Source organism: Canis lupus, chromosome 28 (genome assembly GCF_011100685.1).
Source record: "Canis lupus familiaris isolate Mischka breed German Shepherd chromosome 28, alternate assembly UU_Cfam_GSD_1.0, whole genome shotgun sequence".
NCBI classification, from domain to species: Eukaryota; Metazoa; Chordata; class Mammalia; order Carnivora; family Canidae; genus Canis; species Canis lupus.
In genome coordinates, this window is record NC_049249.1 from 33574885 (window position 1) to 33602464 (window position 27580).

At 48.0% G+C, this 27580-nt stretch overlaps 1 protein-coding gene across 1 annotated transcript in view; it reads right to left on the bottom strand.

The window, feature by feature from the left end:
• Nucleotides 1-993: 993 nt before the first annotated feature.
• Nucleotides 994-27580, bottom strand: part of CPXM2 (carboxypeptidase X, M14 family member 2) — a 129535-nt gene continuing 102948 nt past the window's right edge. The window contains exons 8-14 of the mRNA XM_038579021.1: nucleotides 22125-22248; nucleotides 20522-20718; nucleotides 19164-19343; nucleotides 13585-13882; nucleotides 8787-8926; nucleotides 8090-8189; nucleotides 994-2377 (exon numbers count right to left, since the gene is read on the bottom strand). Coding sequence (XP_038434949.1) covers nucleotides 2124-2377; nucleotides 8090-8189; nucleotides 8787-8926; nucleotides 13585-13882; nucleotides 19164-19343; nucleotides 20522-20718; nucleotides 22125-22248 — 1293 coding nt within the window. The 3' untranslated portion in view covers nucleotides 994-2123. The remainder of the gene's footprint in view (nucleotides 2378-8089; nucleotides 8190-8786; nucleotides 8927-13584; nucleotides 13883-19163; nucleotides 19344-20521; nucleotides 20719-22124; nucleotides 22249-27580) is intronic.

The window sequence follows — 27580 nt, forward strand, 5'->3', positions numbered from 1 at the left end:
CTATCAGGGGGCCAGGGCTGACGGCAGGCCTGCAGACAGCAGAGTGTGTCACCAACAGCCCGAAGGGGACAGCGCTAGTCACCAGCAGTTAGACTGAGTCATCTTGGCACCGCGGGGCCCTGACAAATCGGGTCTGCTGAGGCGCTGGGAACGGCTACGGCTCTTCCGAAGGTTCATCACCTCAAGGGCTTTATCCACATCACCACCTACCCCAACTGGTGACGCCACCTAAGTTCTTCCTACCGTGGGCTGGATGGAGAGCTGCACGAGCTCATATGGCTGTTACAAGTGAAATCTAAATGGGTGGAAATGATATAACACCAGAAATTCCGTCCCAAGTTGCACAAGCCACATTTCAAGTGCTCGCTACCCACACGTGGTTAGTGACTACTGTGTTAGCTCGCGCGGGAAGAGAACATCTCCATCAACACAGAAAGTTCTATCGCATGGTGCTGATTTGGAGCAGGGGTCAGCTAGTCGTGCCCCAGCCCGGGGGTTCACATCTAACTACTACGTGCTTTTGTAAATAAAGTTTTATTGAAATATAGCCATGCTCGCTCCTCTGTGCATAATGCAGGTCTGCTTTTGTGCTACCACAGTAGAGTTGAGTACTTGCAACAGAAACTGGCCGCAGAGCCTGAAATATTTACCATCTGATCCTTTATAAGGAACATTTGCAATCTCCGGTGTAGACTGTCAGAGAGTTGCATAAGGTTCCTTTCTGGAAAGATGCTCGCTGGCATCCCCGGCAGTCATTAGCGGATCCCAAGCGTCAGGATGACTTTACCCAGGCATGTGGCTCTCCTGGGAGGGGAGCAGGGAACACACAGCTGTCAGCACCAGTACCAAGCTTGGGGGGTGGGCGGGGTGGAGGAAGGCACAGGACACCCCTCCCTAGGCAGGCACTGCCTCTGGAGGCACTGACCCCAGGGAGAGGCAGTGGGGCATGGCATTTGGGTGGCTGCGCATCTGCCCAGGAAAACCACACGCTGGAAGGATCTCACCATTTGCTTGTTTTATTTTTCTCACTCTCCCCAGGGCCACCTCTGCCCAGGTGGCAACAGTAATAAAAAGAAGACAATCTGTTTTATTATAGGGTCATCCAATTACCCTGCCCAAACCAATATTCCACAGATAATTCTAAGAGCTTTTCATCACATTTGGCCCCATCTGAAGGTCTGGCATTCCACACATCAAAAATAACTCCCTTGGTGATGCTACGCCAACTTATGAGTGCTCATTTCCATGAAAGGAGGAACGTCTTGAGCAGAGAGAGAGTGGCAAGTCAGCCTCCTCCTGGCCCTCCTTAAGTTCTTGCAGGTCAAAGAGGCTGAAGGATCGACTCCCTTTGGAAGGGCGGCTCCTCCCGCTTTCCTCTGCCTCAGCACCCAGGGCTGGGGGTGCTGCTGGACCAGCAGGGAGACTGGGGCTTCTCTGTGAGCCCTGCATGTAGGCAATGAATGAGAACCACTGCACTCCACTGCCCACCGACCACTGGTGATCTAGTTCAGCACTTTTCTCCTTTTATAAACACAGTCCTTTGTGGAAAGGGAAACTAAACTGATTCAAGGGGCTCACTGATGCTCACTTGCTAATGTCTCTATTGTCCACAGAATGTGGAATGAATCTGGAGCAGCTCAGAATGTCCCGGGGCCAGCGAGGGGAAGGCCCACGAGCATCTCAAATGGTAACTTTTGGGACCGCAGGGCCCGGGAAGTGCTGCAATCGGAGCCACACAAAATGCAAATGCACCAGGAGCTCTTGCTGTCACGCAAGCAAGAGGGGGGAGCACTGGCTTCCCCTCCTGTGCAGCCAGGAGGCCCTGAGCCGGCAAGCCCGCTCTCCGCCTCCGATTTCCCAGGCTGAGTTGCTCAATTCTCACTCCTAACCAGCCTTTCTCTGCTGATCTGTCCAAGTTATTTGGATAAATGCAACAAAGACAATATATATATATATATATCCTAAGCTTTCAGCCCTCCCTTCGGGACCAGCCTTGCAATGAACACATTCTCTCAGGCCTTCTGAGCTACAGAGAAAACTACAGGGGGCGAGTCCTCTACGGAGTTACAACTGGGGGTGATTTAATCTGCAGGGGTGCAGGGCAGGTGTCCAGTGTGGGGAGGTCACCCGCGCTGTCGTCTCTTCCGCCCCCGCAGCTTCAGTCGCCTGGCTGGCAGGCTGATGGGCTGCTTCCCGAACTTTTCCATGATCTCCCGGATCCTGGCCAGGTTGGTTTTGCTGAGTGTGAAGTCACAGTGCGTGGCCCCCATGTCGTAGCCGACCATGCAGTTCTTGGTGGACGAGGTGAACCCTTCCGCCTTGGCCGTGACCACATACTCCCCGGGGTTCAGGAGGCGCCAGTAATCCCCATCGCTGGCTGTCAAGAGAAAGTAGGGGAGCTCAGAGCGGTCCTCTTCCAAGGCAGATACCACCAGACCTGCTACTATTCCTTGACCAGCATCCTGGCCAGAGAGAGACTCAGAGGCTGGCCGTACGGAATTTGAGCCTCTGCAGAGGCAACTTTTTTATTTATTTATTTTTTTTTTTGCAAATTCTTAATGCATTTTGAATGTTTTCCTCTGTGGAAGCCACCTTAATGGTTTTAACAGGCAGAGGGCCCGGGTGTAGGCTCCCCGCAGTGTTAACACACGTGAGTGGAGATGGAGAAATGATCACTCACGCGCCTTTCTCTGTGACAATACACGCCATTCATTATGAACTTGAGCTTCCAAATGCTGTGCCCTCACCACAAAATGCCATCTTGAAAAGCCATCAGTGCCTGGCTTCCTGGCCTCCTCTTTGCACGTCTATAAATACAGAATAGTAATTCTTTTCAGGGGTGGGGCTCTTGACTTCTGAAAAGAGAAATAGTAGACTACGGGGGACCAGGGCCAAATGGCCCAGGAGGAAGCCTGGTATCTGCATTCCCTGGCCCTGCGGCCAAGAAAATGTGAAGTTGCTGGAGCACAGACATGCTGGTGGTGTGAGGCTGAGCCCCCGCCTCCCCAGTGACACTGCTGGTCAGCCACCCAACAAGTACATCATGGGCCCCGTGTCCATCCTTCGCTCTAGGCTAGATCTCTGTTGTGTTGAGAGGTTCCACGCAAGGCTCTCCTCCCCAGAAGCCTACAACCTGCTAAGGACACTTAGACCTCTGATCTTAAATGAGCCTTTGAGGCAAAAAAAGGGGTGACCAGCGAACCCCATGGAGGGCGTGGCACCCGGAAGGTTGGGGCAGATACTGATCTGATGAACCTCCAAGCAAACCTCTGATGTGGGTTGTATAATGATTGCCTTCCTATGAGTGATTTGATGCCCAGGGGCTGGGGGTTGGGGTGTGTAAACGTCCTGCACGAGGTCACACAGCTAGTAGCCAGCAGGTCTCCCAGAGCCAGGTCTGGGTCTCTCTCTCATGGCAATCTCAGTGTCCCACCTGGTCTAAAGCTTTGGTGCCAGAAGAAAAAGAAGAAAGGTGTAAGGAGGCCCTGGGCAAGGGTCGTTTGTCTACACAGGCCCTCAAGTCTTCTAAAAGATGGGAGAGATTGTATATGTGTGTGTGTGTGTGTGTGTGCATGCGTGAATATATATCTCCCACACACATATGACACTTTGAAGCACCAGGTCTAAATCACCATCTTGATTCACCCGAGACATTTCCATGCAATTGAGTGAGCTCACAAGAACACAACATGCTGTGAAAAATGAACTCTGTAGGCAGCTGTCTGCCACACATCCGTGTGGCCTGCTTACCGGTAAACAGGACCCAGTGTGGGAGGTCGGGGTAGCCACCACGCAGGTGGCTGGCTCAGAGTTCCTGGGCGCTGCGCCCTGAGTCTTCCCTTTGGTAAAAATCCGAGTTTTTCAATGAAATGAAATGCCATCTCATGCTTTTCAGAAGGCAAGAGCACGCCAAGTATTCTCTGTTGGGGAGTCAAGATGGCCTGAGCCTCACGATGCAATTCACCCTCCAGAGAGGGAAGCTTCCTTGACTTTCCCAATAGTTTCTATATACTATTCAAATTCTTTCTTCCTTGGCCTTCACCATAGCCTGCAATTAACTTTTAGATTTCCTTTTATAATTACTTATAGGTCTCTCCCACTAGAATGCATACTCTTTGAGGTGAGGGGCCGTATCCGTCTTGTTTGCCTGTATCTCTAGGCCAGCACACAGTAGGTGCACAATAAGATGAATGAAAACCATCAGGAATTTGTTTAGGTTCACAGAATCTGAAGAAGGGGTGTAAGCTCTGGACTCTGCAAGTCTCCATTTCTGAAACCTGGAGAGCTCAATGCTCTCATCTGCCTGGCCATGCACCCTCTCCCCTAAAAGTCCTTGGTTAGGCTTTCCCCACATTTATCACCAAGGCTCTACTTGTAATCCCAGCTTCTTCCCCCGACCACCAGTAAAGTCTAGAATCATCTACTTCATGAAATTCAGGGGTCAGCATGTTAGGTGACTATCCCATGGGGTGATCTGGTCTGGGTTAAAGGGTGAATGTTCTGTGGAGCTGCAGGGGGAAGACAGTACACAGCTCGGTGTCGCTCAGCATGGTGGTCGGTGGGACAACCCAGGTGCTAACAAACATCCAGTCATTAGCAGGTTAGTGTCCACCAGACATAGGGCAGTCATGGAGCACTCTGAGTCAGGTGTTTGGCCAACATATTTACATGCATTTAAAAAGCACTCTTACTAACTTCTCACTCCTTGGAATTCAATTCCCCTGTTGATTTAATGCAAAATCCCTCCTGAAATAAAACTTGTCAGATTGCAGAAGCCTCGGAGAGAGATCAAGGCAAATTCAGAGCTACTTCAAGCACCGAAACAAATACAGTAAGCAACCATGTGTAGAGTACGGAGTTCATCAGTTACGAGAATACACTGGGAAATTACCTTAGGGGAGAAATTAAGGGAGAGGGGGAGGCGGCTCCTATGGGCTCATCCAAACCGCCTCTGTGATCATAGAGGCTTGAGGTTCAGAGCTCATTAGGCACACACAGCACTCTCTTCTGGCTTGTGGGGCTCAGGGGACTCTTTCTCTCCCACCCCCATTTAAAACCCTCCTGTTTTCTCGCATTGCGTGTACAAAGTACTAATAGTCCCAAGAATGTTCTAGGCTCTTTTGTGAATCATTCTTTTACAGCAGCTTGTTAGTAATGCTTAAAATACGAGTCCTATGCGGAGCCAGATGCAGCAGTCTCTTCTATTCATAAGGATCGCCAGCATCCTGCGGAGATCCTGCCCATTACCAGTTCAGAACCTGCATTTGCTGAATGAATGAATGAATGAGTCAGTGAATGAACGCACGGATCCGTGGATGCCTGTGAAGGGAGGCTCTGTACCAAATGCCATGTTGCATAGTGTGAAAGCTCAAGGATCCCCAAGGACAAGCGGTAGGGAGATTCAGAAAACATGAAGGCGAGTCAGGGCATCACACAGCGGTCTACCAGTTCCTGGCACGTCAGCTACATTTCCCCCATTTAAACGACAATTGGCCTTCTGTACCAGGCACGTCAGCAGGCAGCCAGGTCAGTCTGGCACTGGAGTCTGAATCCCAGCCTAGCCCATCATAAGGTCCCAGGGGCTCCTTTTCCTCCAAGGTCAAATGGAAGCGTTTGTTAGGAGGACCGGGTCTGTTAATGTATGTGAACAGTCTGGAGAAGAGACTCCTGTCCCCTCAGGAGGATCAGCATGAGGGCAAGGGCAGGGACACCACATTTGCAGTCCGAGTCCCCTGGCTCAAATCCCAGCTCAGCCATTCTTTGTGCAACCCGGAAACACCATGTCATGTTCATTCATTCAAATTCGTTTGTTCATTCAACAAACATTTATTAAGCACCTGCTATGTGCCAGGCAGTGTGCTTATACTTCATTGAGGCACAAAAGCCTCAAGGATCCCTGGTCTAGGAGCCAGTGGAGGAGGGGCAGAAACACCATAAGTCTCGTGGGTCCTAGCTTCTCCGGCACAGTGTCAGACGTCAGATGCAGAGGCACTAGGGGAGAAGGCAGGAGGCAGAGAGGAATCGGCAGGTGGTAGGGGCAGGTGTGCGATGCTAGCAAAGGTGGTCACCATGGCGGGACTTGTTGACACGGTGACAACTGAGCAAAGACCTACAGGGGATGAGGAAGGAACCAAGGGATTCTTGAGGGAAGGAGGTTCAGGTGGTAGGAGGTGGGAGAGTGAGGACCCCCCTGACCACCATGTGCAGCCTCAGTCCTCAAGGAAGGAGCTGGCGGGGGTGCAGGAAGGGGTAGAAAGCATGGAGGAACAATTATTCCTATTTGACCAAACCTGGGACTCGTGATTTTCAGTTTTAAATGGGGGCAGTCCTGAGCAAACTGAGAGAGCTGGTGACCCCAGAAGAAGAGGTTTAGGAAGTCACCGGTAGCCCAATCCTGTATGGCTGAGAGGGTACCCTGAGGACTCTGGGGTACCCCTGCAGGGTTCAAGAAAGGGGCACATCACCCACTTAGCTGGTAACAAGCTCACCCTGTCTGCGGGGCTGTGAGGGCAGACGTAGGAGAAGCCTGCCTGGAGGGGACCGCAGTGACCCCGGCAGGGCTGCAGGTGAGACCAGCCAACAGCCCAGGAGGCGGTGAGCGGGCCTAGATACGGCATCTATTTGCTGACAGTGGGGTGTGGGGTGGAACCAAGGCCGAATCTCTGTTCCCCATCGACACCTTGTAGATCATTCCAGCCGTCACTGGCTGTACAGGTGATAACACGTGGGGAACACAGGAGCAAGATGGACTTGGCCCAGTTTCTCTGGGATTGTCCCCGTTTTAAATCTGAAAGTCACACAACCTAGGAACCTCCTCCACCCTGGAATCACTGGCCATCCCATACAGTGTAAGCTCTTGAACCAATAGGTTCAGCTCAGGCCACATTAAAAGCTTCCTGAATCGGCCTCATACCCTGTTTATCCCAGTTGTTCAAGCGTGTCCGAGGGCTGAACAGGTCTTTCTCCTGGCAATCATGACTTCCCTTCTCCTGCTGCTGAGTCTGTCCTCTGTGCCCAGGGAAGGCCCTGGAGTAGGCTGAATGATGGCCCCCAGCAGCCCACAACCTCCCACCCAGACCCTAGGAATGTGGCCTTATTTGGGAAAAGGATCTTTGCAGGTATAACTAAGGATCTCCACATGAGATCATCCTGTATGACCTGGGTGGGCCCTAAATCCATGACAGGTGTCCTTGTAAGAGGCAGAGAGGAGGAGACACAGGAGGAGGCCACAGAGATGGAGGCTGAAATGGAGTGACACGGCCAAGGAAGCTGCAAGAGCCAAGGGAGGGTCCTCCCCGGGGGCTCCGGCGGGAGCACAGCCCATTGACACCAGGATTTCACACCTCCGGCCTCCATAATTGTGAAAGAATACATTTCTTATTTTTTAGGTGTATGGTCATTTGTCACAATGCCCACTGGAAACCAACACAGGGCCCCATGCTCTGCTCACTGCAGCTGACACCAAAGCAAAGCCACCCACCCATGCTCTGACACGGTGCTCTGCAGAGTCTCCCGGGTGGCCCAAACCCTCTGCGTGGGGGTGTCAACAGGCTCATGGACACACCATCTCCACCAGGACTCCTGCAGACAACCAGCCTTAGGCCTCTAGCCAATTCTCTTCCCCATGCATCTGTCACTGCATCGTGCTGCACACGTCCCCTGTCACAGTCAAGGTCACCATTTCCTCACGTCCCGCCGGACACACAGAGCGCTGTCCCAGGTGATGACAGTCCTGGGCACAGGGGAGAGCTACACGGGTTTCACAGCAGTGGGGAAACCCTGAGAGAGCAGGAGCATGCCCCCGGCTGGGAGTCAGACACCCGAACCCAGGCCCCACCTGCCTCCTAAACCACCAGCAGGTCCTTTCACCTCTCTGGCATCTGGTTTTCATCTGAATAAGGGAGAAACCAGGAAGCACAGGTGGAGAACCTTGCTTTCGAGGGTCGCCATGGGGAATTTGAAGAAGGAGATGATCATTCAGCTCTCAGTGAGAAGTTTCCAGCACTCGACATGTGATTTTAACCAGAGTGAAATGCTTCGAAAAAACAGACGTTCCCTCCCGAGAGACAGATCATCTACACTCAGTTACCTGTTCGGATGTCATGATTGACACCTTCCACAGAGATCACGGCGTTCGGAATTCCTTTTCCATGGGAGTCCCTCACCATGCCTTTGATGCCGCGATGGACCTGCCCAGCAAACATGACAAGAAACGGGGTGAGCTCACGACTCACCCGGCCTGATGGGCACAGTGAAGAAGGCTGTGAGCCAAACACCCCCCGGGGTGAGCTCTGATCCAACCTGACACCCTTATAGGAGGAAATGTGGGCCCGCAGAGACACCAGGAGAGTGTGTTCATGGGGGGAAGACCATGTGAGGACACGGGGAGGAGACAGCCATCTGCCAGCCAAGGGGGGGTCCTTGGAATGATGTTCACTTCCAGCCTCCAGAACTGTAATTTCTGTTGCTTACACCCCCCTGGGTGGTATGTTTTTATGCAACCCTAGCAGCCTAGCACAAGGGGCTGGGCATGCTGGCTTGGACACATCACCCTGTCCCCATAGGGCAGCATCTGGTCATGCTCACCGTGACCCAGTGTGAGTCACCACAGGCTTATGGCTCACTTGTGGGGCTGGATCAAGTACAGAGAGATGATGGTTCTTCCAACACTGTGTGGGGCCAGCCCAGCATGGCAGCCACGGTCCGAAGCACTAATCTGGTCTCAGGTTCTCAGTCCCCTAATCAACCCCATTTCTTTGCTAGCTTCTATCGCAATGTGCACTCACCTGCTCCATGAACACAATTAAGGATTCCCGGTTATTCTCCCACTCCTCAGGCAGCTCACTCTCGTGTGGATACTTATCACAGCCCACGTAGATGGACAGCTCAAAGCAGTTTGTGTGAAGGTAGCTGAAGTCGTTGAGACCTGCCAAGCCAACCGGACAATGTTGTCACTGAACGGTGCTCAAAGTGGCAGAAGGGAAGCAGAGAGAATGTTCAAGAACAGGATTCAGAACACCTCATTTGAACAAGGAGGTATCAAGTATCCCCTATAGACATCAAATTAATTACAGCAAAGGGGAGGGGAGGGGACGGGAGTGGAGAGGATACAGCCAGGAAGGTTTACGGGGAAGACAGGTCTAAATGGAAACATCTCTGACAAAAGGAAGATGAAAATAAGTGCTTTTCAGATAAAATTCTGCTTATTAAACTCAGTTTAATGCATTATTTTTAGAATAAAATTACCATGAATTAACAGTACGGATTCTACGGGTATAAGTTTCTCTCTATATGGGACGCCTGGGTGGCTCAGTGGCTGAGCATCTACCTTTGCTCAGGGCATGTCCGGGAGTCCTGGGGTGGAGTGCCACATCAGGATCCTTGTATGGAGCCTGCTTCTCCCTCTGCCTGTGTCTCTGCCTCTCTCTCTCTCTCTCTCTCTCATGGATAAATAAATAAAATATTTTTTAAAAAGTTTCTCTCTATAGTTATGCTGCTCTCAGCTCTAGTTCTATAACAGTGTTCCATTCTCATTCATACCACAAGCCACCCCTACCTACCACTCTTTGCTGAGTGCCACCCATGAGCCAGGACCTGTCCTTAGTGCTCTGCACCCACTGACCACAAACTTAGCAGAGAGATAGACAGCATGGCACAACTTTATAAATAAGAACATTGAGATAGAGAACAGCTAGGAAATGTATCTAGAACCATGTGTTTGGAAAGAGCCAGAGTCAGGGTTTGAACCTCAGTGTGTGCGATGCCAAGACAAGACCTTGCTCTTATCTCCAGAGCTTGGCTGCTTGGAGGCCGCAGGGTGAACACACTCACCGACCGAGCCTAAGAGCAGATGGATCTCTCACATCCTGACACTACTGCAACAGGAAGTGAGGTGCCCAGCCTGGCGTGGAGTCGGTCCTGTGATAATATTCTGGGGCTGCTGTTACAAACGATCACAAACTGGGGAGCTTCAAACACAGAAATTTATCTTCCCACAGTTCTAGAGTCTGGAGGTCTGAAATCAAGGGATTGGCAGGGCTGTGCTCTCTCCCAAGGCTTTAGGGGAGGAAGCTCTCTTGCTTCTTCCAGCTTTTGGTGTTCCTTGGTTTGTGGCTGCATCACTAAGGATCCCAGTCTCTATCTTCAGATGGCCTTCTCTGTCCCTTATAAGGACATTTGTCAATGATTTTAAGACCCATCGAGGTGACCCAGGATAACCTCACTTTGAGACCCTTAATTTAATTATACAAGCAAAGACCCATTTTTCAAACCAGGTCACATCCACAGGTTCCAGAGATTAGGAAGCAGATGTATATATATATACATATATTTGTGGTGGGTGGTGGGTGGGAACAACATTTACCCCATTATAGCACCCAAAATTTGCAAAGTGAAGAAATGAATGTTAGGTGGCATAAAGTTCTTCCCAACATTTTTGTTTTGGGGAACAGGGTGATTAGCAAGAACACAGTGCAGCTATGCTGTGAGTGACCATAGGAAGCACACACCTGGCAGGAGGCCCCTCCACGAGCCACCCCCTTGGGTTCTGAGGGTCAAGGCTAAGACAGCAGAGTTGGGTGTGCTGGGTTTCTCTGTGGTGCCTGAGCAAAGGAGCAGGTCCTCCTGCACGCCAACCAGCCTTAGCCCTAGGCATGTGTCTTCTCCCCTTCTTGCCTACCTCACCATCATGCTCAGTGATACGTTGCTCCAATGGAAAGACCTGATTAAAAATTACGGCTTTGGGTGTCAAGAGTAGTTCTGTATCAATCTCTGCCTAATTGCTAAAGTCACAGGCAAAATGGTACAAAACACACAGCCACTCTCTTTAGCGGATTCCAGATTTGAACCACTCACATGTCATCAGATGGGGCTTTGATCACATTTGTGATAAAACAAGGACAGAGAGCTGTGGTATAAAGGGGTGGGACCATGTCACGTTAATGAAACACCCTTCACAGGGGCCTGGTCTGGTTGAAGAAGGTTGGTCAAATGCCATGTCAACTCATTCACTTGAACTCAAAGTATGGAATTACAAGAGGGCACAACATGGCCAACGGACACCATGTCCACTAGTTAGCACAGGTGGCACACACTGAGATGGCTGGATGCCTCTGTGCACATAAAATTTTCATTATTCCCAACCTTTTATGTCTTGTTGGTGTGGAAACAAATCAATGTTACATAAGAAACTCTGGAGCAGGCCTGCCACCTTGCAATGTGTCTTCAAAGCACTACAAGTGCCAGAGGAATCAGTGAAATGCTGAGAAGCCAGAAGAAGGGGGCGGAAAAGCTTGAACCAGGCTACCTTTGCTGCTGACTTCTGGTCCTACAGCAAATGGGGTGAGCTGAGAATACTTGGTGAAGAATGGCTTCAATAGCATTACATGTAGGCAAGGAGCTGTGGTGTGACCCAGATAGTCCCCCACACAACCTGGGCCAAGATGTTCCCCTGTGCTCTCTTGGTCTAGAATCCTACCATGGAGGCTTCTTCCAGGAGCACAGAGCTGTGCCTTCCTTAAGACCCAGGCACCCACCACTAGCTCAGCACGTGTTTCATTGTGGGGACAGGATGGTAGAGGACACGGGATGGCAGCCCAGGAACAAAGGGGGTCTGGCATCACTACAAATGATGTGTGTTTTGAGCTTTCCCGAAGCCTGCTCTCAACTGCCCCATCTCCATTAACTAATGCCTTGTCACTCACGGCTAATGAGCGAGCAAGAACCGAACAAAAAGATGGAGCGGAGGTGGAGAGGGAGGGAAGGAATCAGAAGTCACATTTCATTAATCTACAAAGAGATGAATCTGCACACTTCCTCACACCGCCAGGAGGAAGAGTGATTAAGAAGGCTCCAGCCGCCACATGGCTCTGCCACAAAAGTCCCTGAAATAATGGAAAACATAATTGATAGGAAAAAATCAAATGCTGCCTATGTGATTATGTGGCTGCCAACTTTTCAGAACGTGACTATTGACTGGACGCCAACGAATCCAGCTTGGTCTATACCCAACATAGAGTGGTCATGAAAAATAAACCAATATTTTACATAAAGGTTGTTGCAGATGTTTAGGTTTAGAATTGCAAAGAAAGAATGGTTTTTGGCCATTAGAAAATCATATTGATTGACAGGGATTTGCATTTATTTTGCATAAGGCAAAACTATGATGGCAAATAAATAAAACACCTCTGCTGGGTAGGTGGCCAAGAAAAAAATGGCAAACTTTATGTACATGTGAAAACGTGGCCATAGGCACAAATCTATTTGCTACCTTTTAATGTTTTTCCCCAAGCACAGACACATATCTGAAAAATATGTGAAGGCTGAATCTAGCAAAGGGAAATAATAGGATGGCTACTTAGGGGAACAGAGTAAGAGGTGTGATGGAGAGCATCCCACTGGAAGGGGGGACGAAGGTGGACGTAGGAGCAGGTCATAGCTGTGTGCGTCTGATAAGCTAGCTGGGGAACATTCCAAACCCACCACCCATGAGAGCCTCATGACAGTCACAAAGGGCTCACCACCTTCACTGTTACCATCATACTCATTTCACAAATGGGTTCCAAGAGAGAAAGGAGCTCACCCAGGGTCATGCAGCATCCGAGTGATGAACTGAATTGTGAATCTAGGTCTGTTTGACATAGAACATTTTTCAAATTCATTGGTAGTTTGACCAACCCCCACAAAGTCAAGAAAATAAGGCAATGAGTATTATGCTTGGGCTCTTGCCATCTCAGAGCTGAGGGACCTTAGGGAATGTGACATCCTCATCCCTCCTCACTGGGGAGCCCTGGGCGGGGGCGGCCCAGACACAGCAAAGAAAGCTAATCCTGAGTGGGACCCTGGGGTCCTCTGTGGCTACTGCAAGGAATTCCTAAAGTCCCTGCTGCAGGCCTTTCTGGTCCCTTAGGGAGGCCAGGAGCAAGACCACATATTTCCTGCATTGCACACAACTGGGCTCTGACCAGATGTTCTGATCTGCCTGGAAGGCCAGGCTGCTGACCTCCAGCAGCTGGGAGATTTGTGAAACGGTGTTCACCACACGTCGAGCCTCAGGACACACCTGCAGCTTGGAGTCACTTCACACCCAAGTGCAATATACCCAGCCCTTCTGGGGACCTACAGCACGGGACGTCCCCATGATGGGAATGGCTCTGGGTAAAAACACCCTGGCCCCAGCACCAACACACACATGCCCTCTGCCCCTTTGCTCGGTTTGCTTCTTGGTCCCATACTTCTTCCAGGTCCACATAAACTGTCTCTGACCCTACAGAATCCGAATAGCTCAGTGGCTAAGAGCCGGCCACAGGGACACAGAGACCCAGCTCTGTCCCCCTTCTTGTTTGGAGCAACTGCTTCAGATATCCAAGCCCCTACGATCTCATTCATAAAACAGGGAGTAGCCACACACCCCAAGACTATGGGAAGGAACAAGGAGGAGTCTGTGCAGAGCGCCGGCGCCTTGTGAAAGGCAGGCTACAGTTACTACTACACCCCTAACAAATGATCAGGGAGGGCTGGGTCCCTCACTGGCCCAGGAGTCCAGTACCCTCTGGCTCCACCACAGCAAGGCCACCAGAGACTTACTTCCGGCGACAGTGTGCCAGGAGGCCCCGTTGACAGTCCCGTCCTCTTTCTGGAAGTCCTCTGTGTGGCATACCCTCCTCCTGGCATCAGTCATGAGCCGGTGAGTGGAGGCGTAAGAGTAGGCCAGCCAGCGGAACACGTGGTCATCGGGCGTGGGGCTGTGCTCCTGTGTCTTCCACATGGACCTCACCATGTCGTAGGGGTACGCCACCACCAGCTCGCCCCCCTGTAGGTTGCCACCCAGGACGAAGGGGATTTTCTCCATCCAGGCTATGACAGCCCTGGTCTCCACTGCCACCTGTGAATATGGTGAATTTAAACATGCGCTGATAGATTAAATAGGAAGGAAATGGCTTTCTCTCTCTACTTTCCAAACAGGGGCACAGTTGGAAAAGCCACCATTTCATGGAATACTTTTAGCAAAATTTAGACTTTCAATATCTGTCCTAGGAAAACTGGACTTCATGCAGATCATGGATTTAAAAAGACAGAGAGAAATCCAGAGAAGTTTCTTTTTGTAGGAATACTCCAGTTAATGCTCAGAGGGAAAGACCAAGTTAGAGTATCAACACTTGGCAACGCCAATGAATCAATGGGCCAGGCCTGTTCATCCATGGCTACAAGAGCAGAGAAAGAGAGAAAACCAATGTAATGTGTCTTCCGAGGGAAGAACATACACCTAAAGGAGAAATATCCACCCAGAATATGACCAAGCCTCTAAAATCCAGGGGCCGGCAGCTGTTTTCTATAAAGGACTAGATGGGAAATATTTTAGATTTTGAGGGCACCATGGTCCCTGTCCCAACTACTCAACCCTGTCCTTGTGTCAGGGGAAGCGCCAGAGACAATACACCAATGAACAGGGCTGGGTTCCAATAAAACACCACTTACCCAAACAAGCTTGGGCGGCAAGTGGCCCACCTACGGGCTACAGCTTGCCAACAACCCCTGTTCCATCGAGCCTAGTCTGGTCTAAATCTCACTGCCAATTTACAGGAAACACAGAAGAACAGGTTACACGACATGGCAAACATACGCTTGGCAGCGCTCACACAATGGAAAATGCTACAAGACGATCTAATCTAGTGGCTTATAGCCCAGCTGTTCTGAGATACGCAATGAGCTGAACAACAGCAAGATTGCCAGGATAAGAGGCAGAAAGTAAAACAGGAGAAAGCTATAGGTTAAAGGAGACTGGAAAGAGGACACACCCCATCACAACGAGGGAGCTTTAGTTGGCTCCTGGTTTAAACAAACTCTAAGAGGGGCGACTGATGGCTCAGTTGATTAAGTGTCTGACTTTTGGTTTAGGCTCAGGTCATGATCTCGAGGTCGTGAGATCGAGCCCCATGTCAGGTCTCTGCACTCAGTGGGGGGTCTGCTGGAGATTCTCTCTCTCTCCCTCCATCTCTGCTCCTCCTCCACTCACTCACACTCTTTCTCTCTCATATAAATAAATCTTAAAAAAAAAAACCTGTGTGAGAGAGAAAGATAATAGGGCAAATGTGAACCCTGACTGGATAATTCATAATACTAAGAAACATTCGATTTTGATATGATAATGGCAATTGTTCATGGTTTTAAAAGGGACCCTGAGCTTTCAGGGATACTTATGGAAATATTTGCCAATGAAATGACACCACTCTGGAATTTGCCTCAGTAATTCTGGGAGGGGGAGGAGATAGTGGGTGCAAATGTAGATGGAACATGAGCTGACAAGGTGTTTAAGTTGAGATGGGCACACGGGGGCCCTGCAAGCTTTCTCTCCAATTCTGTATGATTGGCATTTTTCATGATAAAAAGTTACAATACAGCAAAAAAAAAAAAAAAAAAAAAAAAAAAAAAGGAAGGAAGGAACGGAGGGAGGAAGGAAGGAACGAAGGAAGGGAGGAAGGGACAATGTTAGGTACAAAATTAGAAAGCCTGCCATGGTCAAATATTGATATAAATTCAATCATTTATCCTAAGTTCTGATTCCTATGAAGAGAATTCCAGCAGAATAAAAACTGATAATGGAAAAGAAACAAACACTGGACATGGCTTAGCTGAGCAGTATAGAACGTTGATTAAGGAATGACATTGACTTGATAGGATTCATTAAGTTTTGTTTTCATTCCTAAACACATCAGTGGCCCTGTATGGGACTACTCATAGAACGTGGCTCATTACACAGTATCATCCATGGTCCATGCTCGTCGTTTTCCCTATGTTGATACAACAAACACCCATAAACCTACCATCTGTGCCCAAAACCTGATTTAACGGATAATTTCTATGTAATATGTGATTCCCTCTGTCCCATCCTCCTGCTTCCCACTCGGAGGCAACCAGTGTGTCCTGGATGATATGATTCTCACTCTTTCTCCCTTGTTTTACCCTATATGTGTATGCTTAAAAAGACATTATTTGGTTTTACCTCCTTTTGATATTTAAAAATGGGGGGGGGGGGTAACCATACTGATTGTGGTCTTCTGCCCCTTTTTTCTCTCAATTCATGTTTCCAAGATTTATCCATGTTGTTGCAGAAAGCTGTAGCTCAGTCTTTTCTACTTCAGTATGAAGATGTCATCGTTTATTTGTCCTTATGATGGTGGGCATACAGGTCATTTTCAATTTTTTTGCTGTACTGAACAGTGCTGCTTTATCTTGTGTAAACCACCAGAAGTGGGACCGCAGAGTCATAGGATATACACATATTCCACTTTACAAGATAATCAAATTATTTTCCAAAGTCCCTGTGCTAATTTACACTTGCACCCACAATGCATGAGCGATCCACTGGCCCCATATCCTCTTCAACGCTCAGCTACTGTCAGACTTCTTAATTTGCCAACCAGTGGGTGTAAAATGTTCTCTTATTTGCATTCCTTAGTACTAGTAAGGCTGAACATATTTTCATGTTTATTAACCATGTTTCCTCTTCCACAAATTGCCTCTTCATATCTTTTACCTACATTTTTCTATGGAGCAGTTCATATTTTTCTTATTTGTTATTCTTTATGTATTTTAAACTTTTATTTCTTTTGCAACTACCTAATTTGCAAATAACTTCTTTCAGTTTTTAGCTTGTCTCTTACAGTTTTTAAATTTTTGATGAGCAAGCTTTCCTACTTCCATGTAGTTGAGTTTATTAATCTTTTATTTTATGATTAATGTCATTTAAAATAGTCTTCTTCACCCTGTAACTAGTGATCTGTATTAGAAAGTTTCATTAAGAGATTTTACTGGGAATGATTATTAAATCTTAGCAAATCATTCTTTCTACAGACAAATCCCTTTATTTTTTTCTTGGTTTTTCTATCATTCCGTTTATTTCTGCTCTTAGTTTTTGATCACAATATTTTTAATACATTTTGAGGGGTTTCTTCTGTTATTCTTTTGCTAGTTTCCTTAGCTAATATTTAACCTTTTTTCTTTGGAATATAATCATGGCAAGGTATAAAATTACTGAGAACACAGGAGTTTTTGTGGTACTCCACAAACTTTGATATGCAATCTTTTCATTACTGTTGGGTTCTAATTATTTTTTAGTTGCCAGTAAAATCTTTTAATATGACTCATTATTTAGAAGTTTTTTTTTAAATTTTCTAAAGACATGGTGATATTTTCATTAACCTTATTACACTCTTCTGGTGGAACTGTATGTTGGTGAGGCATTGCAGTCTGACTACTATTCTCTGAAACTGGTTCAGATTTCCTTTACAGCCCAGAGCATCATCAATTTTTGAAAATGCTCCAAGGATTACTCAGAAGAATATATCATTACCTACCTAGTGGTTGTGGAATTCTTAGAGATCCCTGTCAAGCCTGTTGACTACTAGTCAAGTCTTTATTTTTGCTGACTTCTTATCTAATGTAACCATACCTGAAAAAGATGTTAGAGGGAGCATATCTGTGTAATTCTTTCAGTGTTTCCAAAAAACAAGATCAGAAAGCTAAATTGTAGTCTTAAAGGAAAGACTGATATCCAAGGACACTCTACAATTATGTGGAACAATTCCTTATTTCTCATAGCCTCAGGGCCAAGAACACTGACAACCATATTCCAATTCTGGTCCAAGAGTTCCCAAATTATAACATCACTTGAATTCTGAGCTTTCCCAGATGTCATTAGTATGCTAACTTGAAAGAAAAGTGGGGGGGTGGGGAATTGTATAGGATGGAATTAGAAAATATGAGACAGGATGCAGAAGACTCAGAGGCCTTGAACCCTTACTCCGCAAGCTGCCCATGGGCACCCTAACTACACTACAGATAATGCCACTGTCTATCTGTATCACCTGACTGGTTGCTTCCTGAGGGCCTGGATAACACCATCCTGCACATAACTAACTGAGGCAACCATGCTGGCCTTCCTCCAGCAAGTGGTACCCATGCATGCGGTGGGCTGGAGTCCCCACGCAGAGCACGGGAGCTGCCTTCTATCCATTCATTATTTCTCCCTTGATTCCTCAGAAAAAGAAGCCAGTTACTTTTATTTTTATTTTCTTGAGCTTGCAATGTGCTTGCCTAAAACACAGCATTTTCCAGCCTTCGCCGCAGTGGGTTGATAGCATGTTTTGACTAAATTCTGGCCAATGAGATTTAAGCATAAGTCTTATGTAGGAAATCTAGGAATAACTCTTCATGGAATTGTCTAAGAGGAGGATTTTCTTTTTTGTTTTCTTTTTTCTCAACTCTTTCTCCCCTCTTCCTTCACAGACATGACAGCTGGAGCACCCACTGCAATCTTGGATTTTGACCTTGAGAACGGAAGTCACATGCTAACATGGCAGAGGCAGAAAGATACACGAGTTATCGGTTCCTGATGCTCATGGGGCTTCTGCTTGGCCAGGCTCCCATCATCTGCCTTCAGGGCTCTTCTATGTGAAAATAAATAAGCCTCTACCTCATCAAGCTATTGTCCTTTTGGTTTTCCTGTTGTTCCCACTGAACTTAACCCTAACTCACATAAGCAATCGAGGCAGATCTCCTGAAGGACATATACAATCAGAGGTCAGGGGTAAGGAGGTGGGTGACTATGGGCAGGGGAGGCAATAAAAGGCATGCAAAATATTGTGAAAATTATATCTCCCACAACACAGTCTTTGCAAAAGAAGACCAGAAAATTTGGGGGAAACCTTTCTCATGCAATGCATTTTTTTTCTCCTTCCAAAGCAGCACAACATGTAATAATCCACAGGGACTTCTTAAAAGAAAAATAAGATTTCTCAAGCAATTAGTAGGGTCTAAGGACAATTTCATAGCAAGTCCATAGCACTAGCAATGCTGAGGGTACTAAGGAACTACAGTAACCAACATGCAAAACTCCAGGGCAGGGCTTTTGGTTTTCTGTGTTGTTTCTGAAACCCTGTGTGGTTGTGAAGAAATCTTATTCAATGATCGCTCTCTTATGAAGAATAGCCACAAATATTGGCTTTAAGGTAGTTATTATCTAGCACACTTCCCCACTTTGAGAGAAAAAAGGAAAGGAAAAAATGGTTTTGTCTTGTTCTTAAATGTCAGATCCTCTGCAAATACCAGTGGGTGTTAACTTTGGCCTTCCGCTGCTCTGCAGATGATGGGGTATTTTTACTCACCGTGGCATTTTCAGACAGAAACCACTCAGGGATCGCAATGTAGTGGTTGGGAACTTTTCTTGGGATGTTTTGTCGGTCCTCTGCCTCCCAGAGCAGCGTGTTTAGGTCAGGAAAGTTGTTGTTGATGTCGATGCCATCATGCGTCCAGCGCCCCAGGGACCAGCCACCCAGCTCTGAGCCCTGGGGGACAATTCCACACGTGAGGGACCTATGGGCTTCCAGACTTCTCTCACACAAAATGTCCCTGTCTCCATGCCCACCATCCCCATCTGGGTGTGTCTCTGAGCCCCACACGTCCTCTGCCCCAAAGATGGCACCCAGTATTATTACTTGGTGGGTGGTGGGTGACACCGCCAAATCACTCCAAGAGGGAATGCAGAGCATTCCTCCAGGCACAGGGCAGTGCTCAAGAAGTATTACATCCCTTCCCTCCTCTTCCCTCCACTGAGAGCTTCTAGGCTAGATGAAACTTGGAGTAGGAATGAATCTAAGAGTCCAGCATTGCAAAGGCAACCACCACCACGTTAACTCATTCTCCCTGCCATGCCCACGAGTCTGGCTCACAAACCCCTGCCCCCTGGCCTGGTATATCGGGCACTGGAAATCCTTAACCAACTCTGTGCCAATACACAACCAAAATCCTGTATTATAAGGCTTGTGTGTGATAGGTACCAAGTACAGTTTTCTACTTTATTCCCATTTAATACTAATAATAGTCTATACATACTTGTGACCTACACAAATTCTATGTCATAATTAGAACATTAAATGTAAACAATATATCAGAATAATCAAAAGAGGGGCACCTGGGTGGCTCAGTGGTTGAGCATCTGCCTTCAGCTCAGGGTATGATCCCAGAGTCCCAGGATCGGGTCCCACATCAGGCTCCCTCAAGGAGCCTGCTTCTCCCTCTCCCTATGTCTCTGCCTCTCTGTATCTCTCATGAACAAATAAATAAAAATCTTTAAAGAAATTGAAAAACAAGAATAATAAAAACAACTCTTCTTGGAGCACTGAGAGGATTATAGGCAATAACTGAATTGAGGGCCTGCCTTGATTATGTGCTCTATCAATGTTCAGTGTTCCTTTTATTCTATTCTATTCTGATCACTGAAAATGCAACCCATATTACTCTTTCATGTTCACTTTTTCCAGTTTGTTGGATGTCCACCTCTTGGGTGCCCACTATTCTCAATTCCTACTTTGCATCTTTTCATAAACCCTATGGGTTTCCCTGTCTCAGCAGAGAGACACTCAAAGGGAAGCCAGTGATATGGAACAGAAATCAACTTGTGGCCGATCGTGCTCTGCGCTGGCGGCCTAAGTGCTGCCCCAGGCATGGGGAGCAGTGTCATTACCCCTTCGTAGGCCTTCTCGTAGCCGTCGGGGTTGAGGGAGGGGAGGATGTGAATCCGGGTCTCCTCCACCAGGCGGACAATGCGGGCGTTGCCAGCCAAGTACTCCTGACACAGAAACTGCATCAGCAGAAGCATCAGCTCCCGACCCAGCACCTCATTGCCGTGGGCCCCCGCGATGTAGTGGAACTCCGGCTCACCTTTACTCGAAGACAGGAAGAAATACAGGGTCATATCGATGCTTCTAGCAGCAGAGCCCTCACCATTTAGAAAAAAAAAAAAAATCTCTGAGTAATATAAATTTACAATTTTATCCTGCCTCTTCTTACAAATAGGCCCCCCAAATTATATCACTACAATTTTCCTAAATTCCCAAATAGGTATGTAAGAAAATGTGTAGGGGTGCCGGGGTGGCTCAGTTGATTAAGTGGCTGCCTTCAGCTCAGGTAACAATCCCGGGGTCCTGCCATCAAGCCCTGCATCAGGTTTCCTGCTCCTCCCTCTCCCTCTGCCCCTCCCCCTGCTTTCTCTCTCTCTCTCTCTCTCTCTCTCTCTCTCTCTGTCAAATAAATAATAAAATCTTTAAGAAAAGAAAATAAAAAGTATAGAAAAATCTGGATGATACTAGCCCTTGGGTAATCATGTTTATTCTTATTTAGCAAGAATAGATAAAGGAACACAGTGTTTAGGGTTTAAAGTTTACAAATTAAACACAAGCCATAGCAATTATTTTTCTCTTTTGGGAGGCAATCATCTTCTCAAAAGATGGTCCTATTCAATCTCACAAGGACACAAGGATAGATAAACAGAAGCAGAAAACAGTTCAGCAGGGGACATCAGGATGGACACAGTTTTGAGTTTTTCCTCTTCTGGGCTCAGCTTTTCCAGCATTGGAGCTTATCACGCTCAGTACAGACCAACAGTACTTCTCTCTCTGGCAAACCTAGGAAATGTGATTTTACCTGAAGATGAAACCCTGACCCTTTCAAGGAAAACCCTAAGAGGAACTGCTGAAATACTGGCAAATATAAAGTTGAATGAAGCAGACAAATCTCAGATATTTTTAAATATCAGTGGGTTTTTTTGTTTTGTTTTGTTTTGTTTTTATATCAGTGGGTTTCTAAAGGACTCACAGATTTACCCAAAAGAAAACCAGAGAATCTTCTCTGACCCAGAAGAAGATCCAGGTTTGAGAGTAAGTGAATGAGAAATGGCTGAATATAGGAGATGCTCGAAAACAGAATTAAATCAAAGAGGAATTTAGGGGATGTCCTTCTCACTGAAGCCATTAATGACTTATGTCCAGAATGTTCTTCTATAAAAGGATTCTGTCCTGACCGTCTCTGGTCAGTGTGACTGGCCCAAGAGCTGGAGAACAGAACTAAATGTGGTTCATTTGGAGAAAAGCAAGGTGTCTCTGGCTTAAATGAGTCAACAGCCCTTATCACGAGGTAAGAGCTTCACAGAACCAAGGTTTGCAGAATCTGTCTACATGAGAGTGGTGTGTGGAGAGCTCCTGGCCTGTTTCATGAATGTTCTCACACGGGTGAGCTGTCTCCTGGCTCTGTGAGAAGGCACCAGATGCATCACAGAGGAGCAACCTCACCGACTTCGTGCTCCCCTGGGTGGTCGGAGATCTCCACGGCGTACAGCTTCAGGCCCTGGTGGCTCTTGCCAATGTTGTAAATTCTAGTGATGTTGGGGCACATTTCGTTCACAACCTTCATCAACTGAAAACCAAAATGGAGTTGAGGTTCTAAGTCATGATGAACCCCCAAGATAGCCACCCGCTGTTCCCCTCCCATAGCCCCCCTGAATACCCTCACCCTCCCCACACACCAGCACTATCCCCTCTGCCTGGAATGTTCTCCTTGGGTCGTGATTATCACCTCCCTTGGCTGTGGTCTCACCTCCCTTGGCTGTGGTCTTACCTCCCTGGGCTGTAGTCTTACCTCCCTTGGCTGTGGTCTCACCTCCCTTGGCTGTGGTCTCACCTCCCTTGGCTGTGGTCTTACCTTTTTACTGTGGTTTCCTGTTTTCTTTTTGTCTCCTCACTAGACTACAGATCCTTTAAGGAACAGACTGAAACTTCTCCATAACTCTGCCTAAATAAATATTTATTACTGAATATCAATTTTTTCTCATCATTTAATAAACATCTTTGATGTTGGGAGGAGGAAAGACACTGCTCCCACCCTCCTGGAGCTTACAGAGCAGCAACAGAGGGGAGTAATCTAATGACCAATTCACCGGTGCTAAGAGGGTGGAGGGAAGCCATGATAATGGGAGGTCATGTGGTGAACGGATGGGGAGAACAGGCTTTGACAAAGAAGTCAAATTAGATATGTGTTATTTCCCAAATTTTCATTTAAAGTTGAGTTCGTTAGACAGACAGCTTTGGTCTGAGGGGATGACACAAGCTACCAAAAGGAGGTAAGGAGGGCTCTGCTAGTCACAGGAGCACAGGCTACCCTTGGGAGGAAGGGGGGAGTTGACTATAAAGGACTCTTGTCCGAAACAGAGCAAAAGCAGAAATCCACCATCCGTGGAGAGATGGCATGCAAGGGAACCATAGCTTTGGCTCCCGTCACCATGATGGGCACATACAGGCTGCAGGGTTGAAGCAGGGCCACATGCACAGCACCACGTCTTCCCAAGAGACAAGATAATAATGTCACTAATAATGCCAACAATTGCATTAGCCACACACTCTATTTCTTCACTGAATTTCACTGTCATGATGGCCAGGTGGAGGAGGTAAGCCAAAGGTGACTGTCCCCATTCTACAGATATAGAGACTGAGGCTCAGAGAGCCACTGAGTGATTTGCCCAGGGTCATCCAGCTGATACCAGATGCTTTGGACTCAGGGCTCTTCTCTGCCAGTGAAGATGCAGCAAAGCAATGAACACCAGCACATCTCCGCTGCTCATTTTGTCAGCTGCGCACCATGACCATTCTGAAGACGGCCACAGCACAATCACCATCTGACGGGAGGGTGGGGGGGGTCACACATCCCAGTCCCTGCAGACTGCTGTCATCCTCATCTACAGCATCAACCTCAGCAGATCCTGAGCAGCAGGTGATCCACTGCCTTGGTTTGGATCAACAACCAGTTCTGCAGACATAGCCACTTGCATCATCCTTAACTAGGCAACACAACCCTCCCACACTAGAGGCTGGCTGTCACTTAAAGTCAACCCTCCTCCTCTGTCCAATCAGCCACAGGAGCAACATGCCACTTGTGTTAGAGCTCATGACCTCGACACTGGAGAAGAACAAACTCCGCCTCCTGCTGGATGCACACTCAGCTGTGGACACACCTCTTGGTATAGGATGGCCTCAGCCATGACTTACCAGTCACCTCATCATACCCCACCCATCACAGTGTTTTCCTACCAGCCACATTCCCTCCTTGTCCTGGGGTGTCATGAGCACCTTTACACATGAGATTGACGACACAGGCATTTGAGGAATCTCCTTTATGAAGGTTCTTTATGGTTCTCTCTACACAGAGAGAAATTCTCTCTGAAATTCCAGGAAGGTTTCTCTTGTGGCCACCAACCCCATTAAAGACCTGGCCGGTGATCCACCTGGCTGATTCCTGAAAAGAGTCAAAGATGTCTTATTGGAGTTGCAGTCTTGATGGCTAAGGTGACAGTAAGGACTAGAACTTCTTCCTGGCCTTGGAACATGCATTCTCAGGGACGCCTGGGTGGCTCTGAGGTTGAGCATCTGCCTTCGGCTCAGGTCATGATCCCAGGGTCCTGGTATTGAGTCTCGCATCGGGCTCCCCACAGGGAGCCTGCTTCTCCCTCTGCCTGTGTCTCTGCCTTTCTCTGTGTGTCTCTCATGAATAAATAAATAAAATCTTAAAAAAATATATGTGCATTCTCAGCAGGAGTGACAATCATCCCCAGGAGGTGAAAACTGGTTGTCAGGAGCTAGAAATCTCACATACCACAGTGCTTTGTGGCCCTCCAAAGCTCAGCCCTAGCCAATAAAATCTTACTCGTTAGTATTTAATATAATGGGTAGAGAATAATAAAGAAAGTATCTAAAAAGCCTCTTGGGGGATGAGGAGGTGATGACAAAACCACGTTGAGAACAATCATCTAGAAAATGTCTGGGTTTGCAGAGTCTGAGTCTCATTGAGACTCTGCCTCCATAATTCCCAGATGGGAATACACTTTGCCAACGTGGTATCTACTAAATCCTAGGCTTTGTTGCAGGAAAGAAAAAGAGCCCCTTCTCTAGTAATTCAGTTTCCGGCAATCTACAGGAAGGGGCTTCTGCATAAAGGATGCTACAATGACATGTGCGATGGCACTTGCTGTGGTGCTTCACCCTTTCCTCAGGGGCACTGAGCTCAGAGATGTCCAAGTGCTCCAGGGCAGGAAGGTAGTGGGCAAGAGATGGGGAAGATGCTCTATCCACTCCCTGGGACGTTCTGCAGCATCACAATCACAACTATGAGGACAGCATAGAAAATGGCTCATCATCCAATATTAACCAAGGGGAGCAGGGCAAAATTATAACCACCCTCTGATCAAAATTGTAAGAATCCTTCGAATGCAGAAATTGAAATCCTGGACAGGAACAGTGGGAAATGCAAATGGCTGATTCTTGAGGGTGGTGGGTTTCGGGAAGGCTGACCTTAGGACTTTGGGCCTGCGCTTGATGTTGACATAACATTGTTTCTCCAGTGAATTAAAATGTTTTTTAAAAGAGTGGGAGGAAGAGGAAAAGTCCCTTTCCACCAGCTTTATTCATTGGCCTGGAAGCAGGGACTGCATCTGGTCCTGTGGAGAAGGAATCTCAGAGGGCGGGAGGCAAGGATGGTGGAAGGAGGCCTCCCAGGGATGCGGAGGAGGTGGGCTCGTCTAGGTCTGCAGGCCGGCTGCCCTGCCCTGGCTTCTTGCCACCATCGCCCCCCACTCTCAGGCAGGCTAAGCCACTACCCCACTGCCCGGTGCCTCTGACCCTCCTGTGCTGCCCTGGAAATTAGCACCATGAGCTGGCTGCCTTCAACCCATGTCTCCGCCCCCACCCTACTTAGCACCAGCCAACCCCAACTTCCTGGGTACCATGCCCTCACAGTCCTACCACCAAAGTCAAGTCACGAGCCTCTTCCTCAAAACCACTTAATTTGTTCTCTTTGTGGACGGTACCCCACCCTCCTCAGAAACATCCCAGACCTCCCTCTCTCTCCCCGCTCATTCCAACAGGTGATCTAGGACTAGCCAGTCCTCCCCAGAGATGCCCCCCACCTCTCATCTCTCTTCAGGCCTGGTGGCTCCTCTCCTGGGTACTGTGACCATCCCTGCCAGTCCACTCCCCACATGCCTTCCAGACTGATCTCCCCAAAACACTTGCTCTGCAACCTAAAAACCTTCTCAGATTCTCAGACTCCATTTAAAGCCTCTCCCGGCACTCAGGCAAGCCTCCTCTCCAGAAACATGTTATTCTGCTCCTGCCTCCATACCTTTATTCTTGCTGCCTGGGGGGACCCTCCCTTCTATCTGCACCTGCCCAAGGCTGGCCGAAGGCCCCAGACCATAGTAGACCCCATCTGCAACCAATGCCTTTCCTCACCCGGGGCCAAAGGGCCAATCACTTCTTCCTACTTATCCCCTAAGTATCTCCCCAGGAAGGACCTCGGATGTACATATTTATCCAGCACACATTACAGGTTTATGACAAAGTAACAGAGTCTCTGCCCTCATGGTCCCAAATGAAGGAGATGTATATAGACATAGAGGTGACACAGCAATTAGAAACGGTGACACATGCTGTGAAGGCTGCAGCACTCCTGGAGGGATCGACTCCCTCGGCCCCACAACACCGGTGATGTGCAACTTGCTCTTTGCTCTCCTTTTCCCTTCCAATGCCACCTGCTGGCCGCCCCCAGCCCCCTGCCGGGGGAGAACAGTCCCTTACAAGTCAGTGCTCTAGAAATATTTCCTGCACACATTCTCAGCATTTCCCATGCAATATGTTTTTCTATTTTCTCCTCGCTCTTCTTGCTGCTGTTTCTCATTTTTTTTGTTGTTTGTTGGAAATGTCTCTCGTGATACTAGGATAAACTAACATTTTTTTTTTTCTGAAGTAGAAAGATTTCTATAGTAACCCAGCAGACTCCATACGGGGAATTGCTAAAAATGCTGGCTTCTTTTTCATCCCCAGGAGCCAGGAATCCAAATGGCAAATCACTTCCGGCTTGAACACCCTTCAGGATTGAGAGATGCTCCCCTGAATCGTTTCCAGTTGAGTGCTGCAGAGCCCTGAGGTCACCCGCCATCATCTGCAGGGGCCGCACCGGCCAGTCCAAGTGCCTTCTTGGCTCTACATCACCAAGTGATGGTGAGCAGAGTTGCCCAGGGTAATGAAGTACACTCCATTAGCTCTTCTTTTCTGGAAGGACCCCGATTTTCGACACGGAACGACTATTTAAAGCTACCAGCTACCCAGATTCTCTGTGCGATAGCTCATTTTAAATGCATTTAGATTCATTGCTTTTGACATTAATTGCACCAGCTGAGTTGATATTTGCCTAGTTTCTGGGCTCAGAGAAATATCCCGAGATGTGCTAGTGAGCAAAGCTGAATTAACACACAAGTGCTCCGTAAAATGGAACGGTGAGCAGAGTCGTATAAATGCCAGAGAATGTAGAGCAGCAGGGATGACTCAACGACCTCAGGTCCAAACACATTATCCTGATTTCTGAAGAGCAAGACAGCAAGACAATTTCTTTAGCGTGTCCCACCGCTAAGCCCATGCTGACAGGTGTCTCAGGCTCCGTGTGAGTGTCTCAAATTAAATGACATTGAGACAAACTGGGTTTGTTGATTCCCTGGGATGAGGCGGAGAGGCCTCTCGGCTCAGCCTAATTGCTCTGACCTCATGAGCATCTCCTGCACTTGGACTGGGCAGCTGGCTCCTTCTCTCAGCACTCACGAGCCCTTGCTTTGAGCCTTGTCAGTCTGCCTTTGGTGAATCCTTGTTCTGTAAATGCATTTGTGAGGACATCTCTCTGTTCTGTCATTTCAAACAGATTCTCAGGT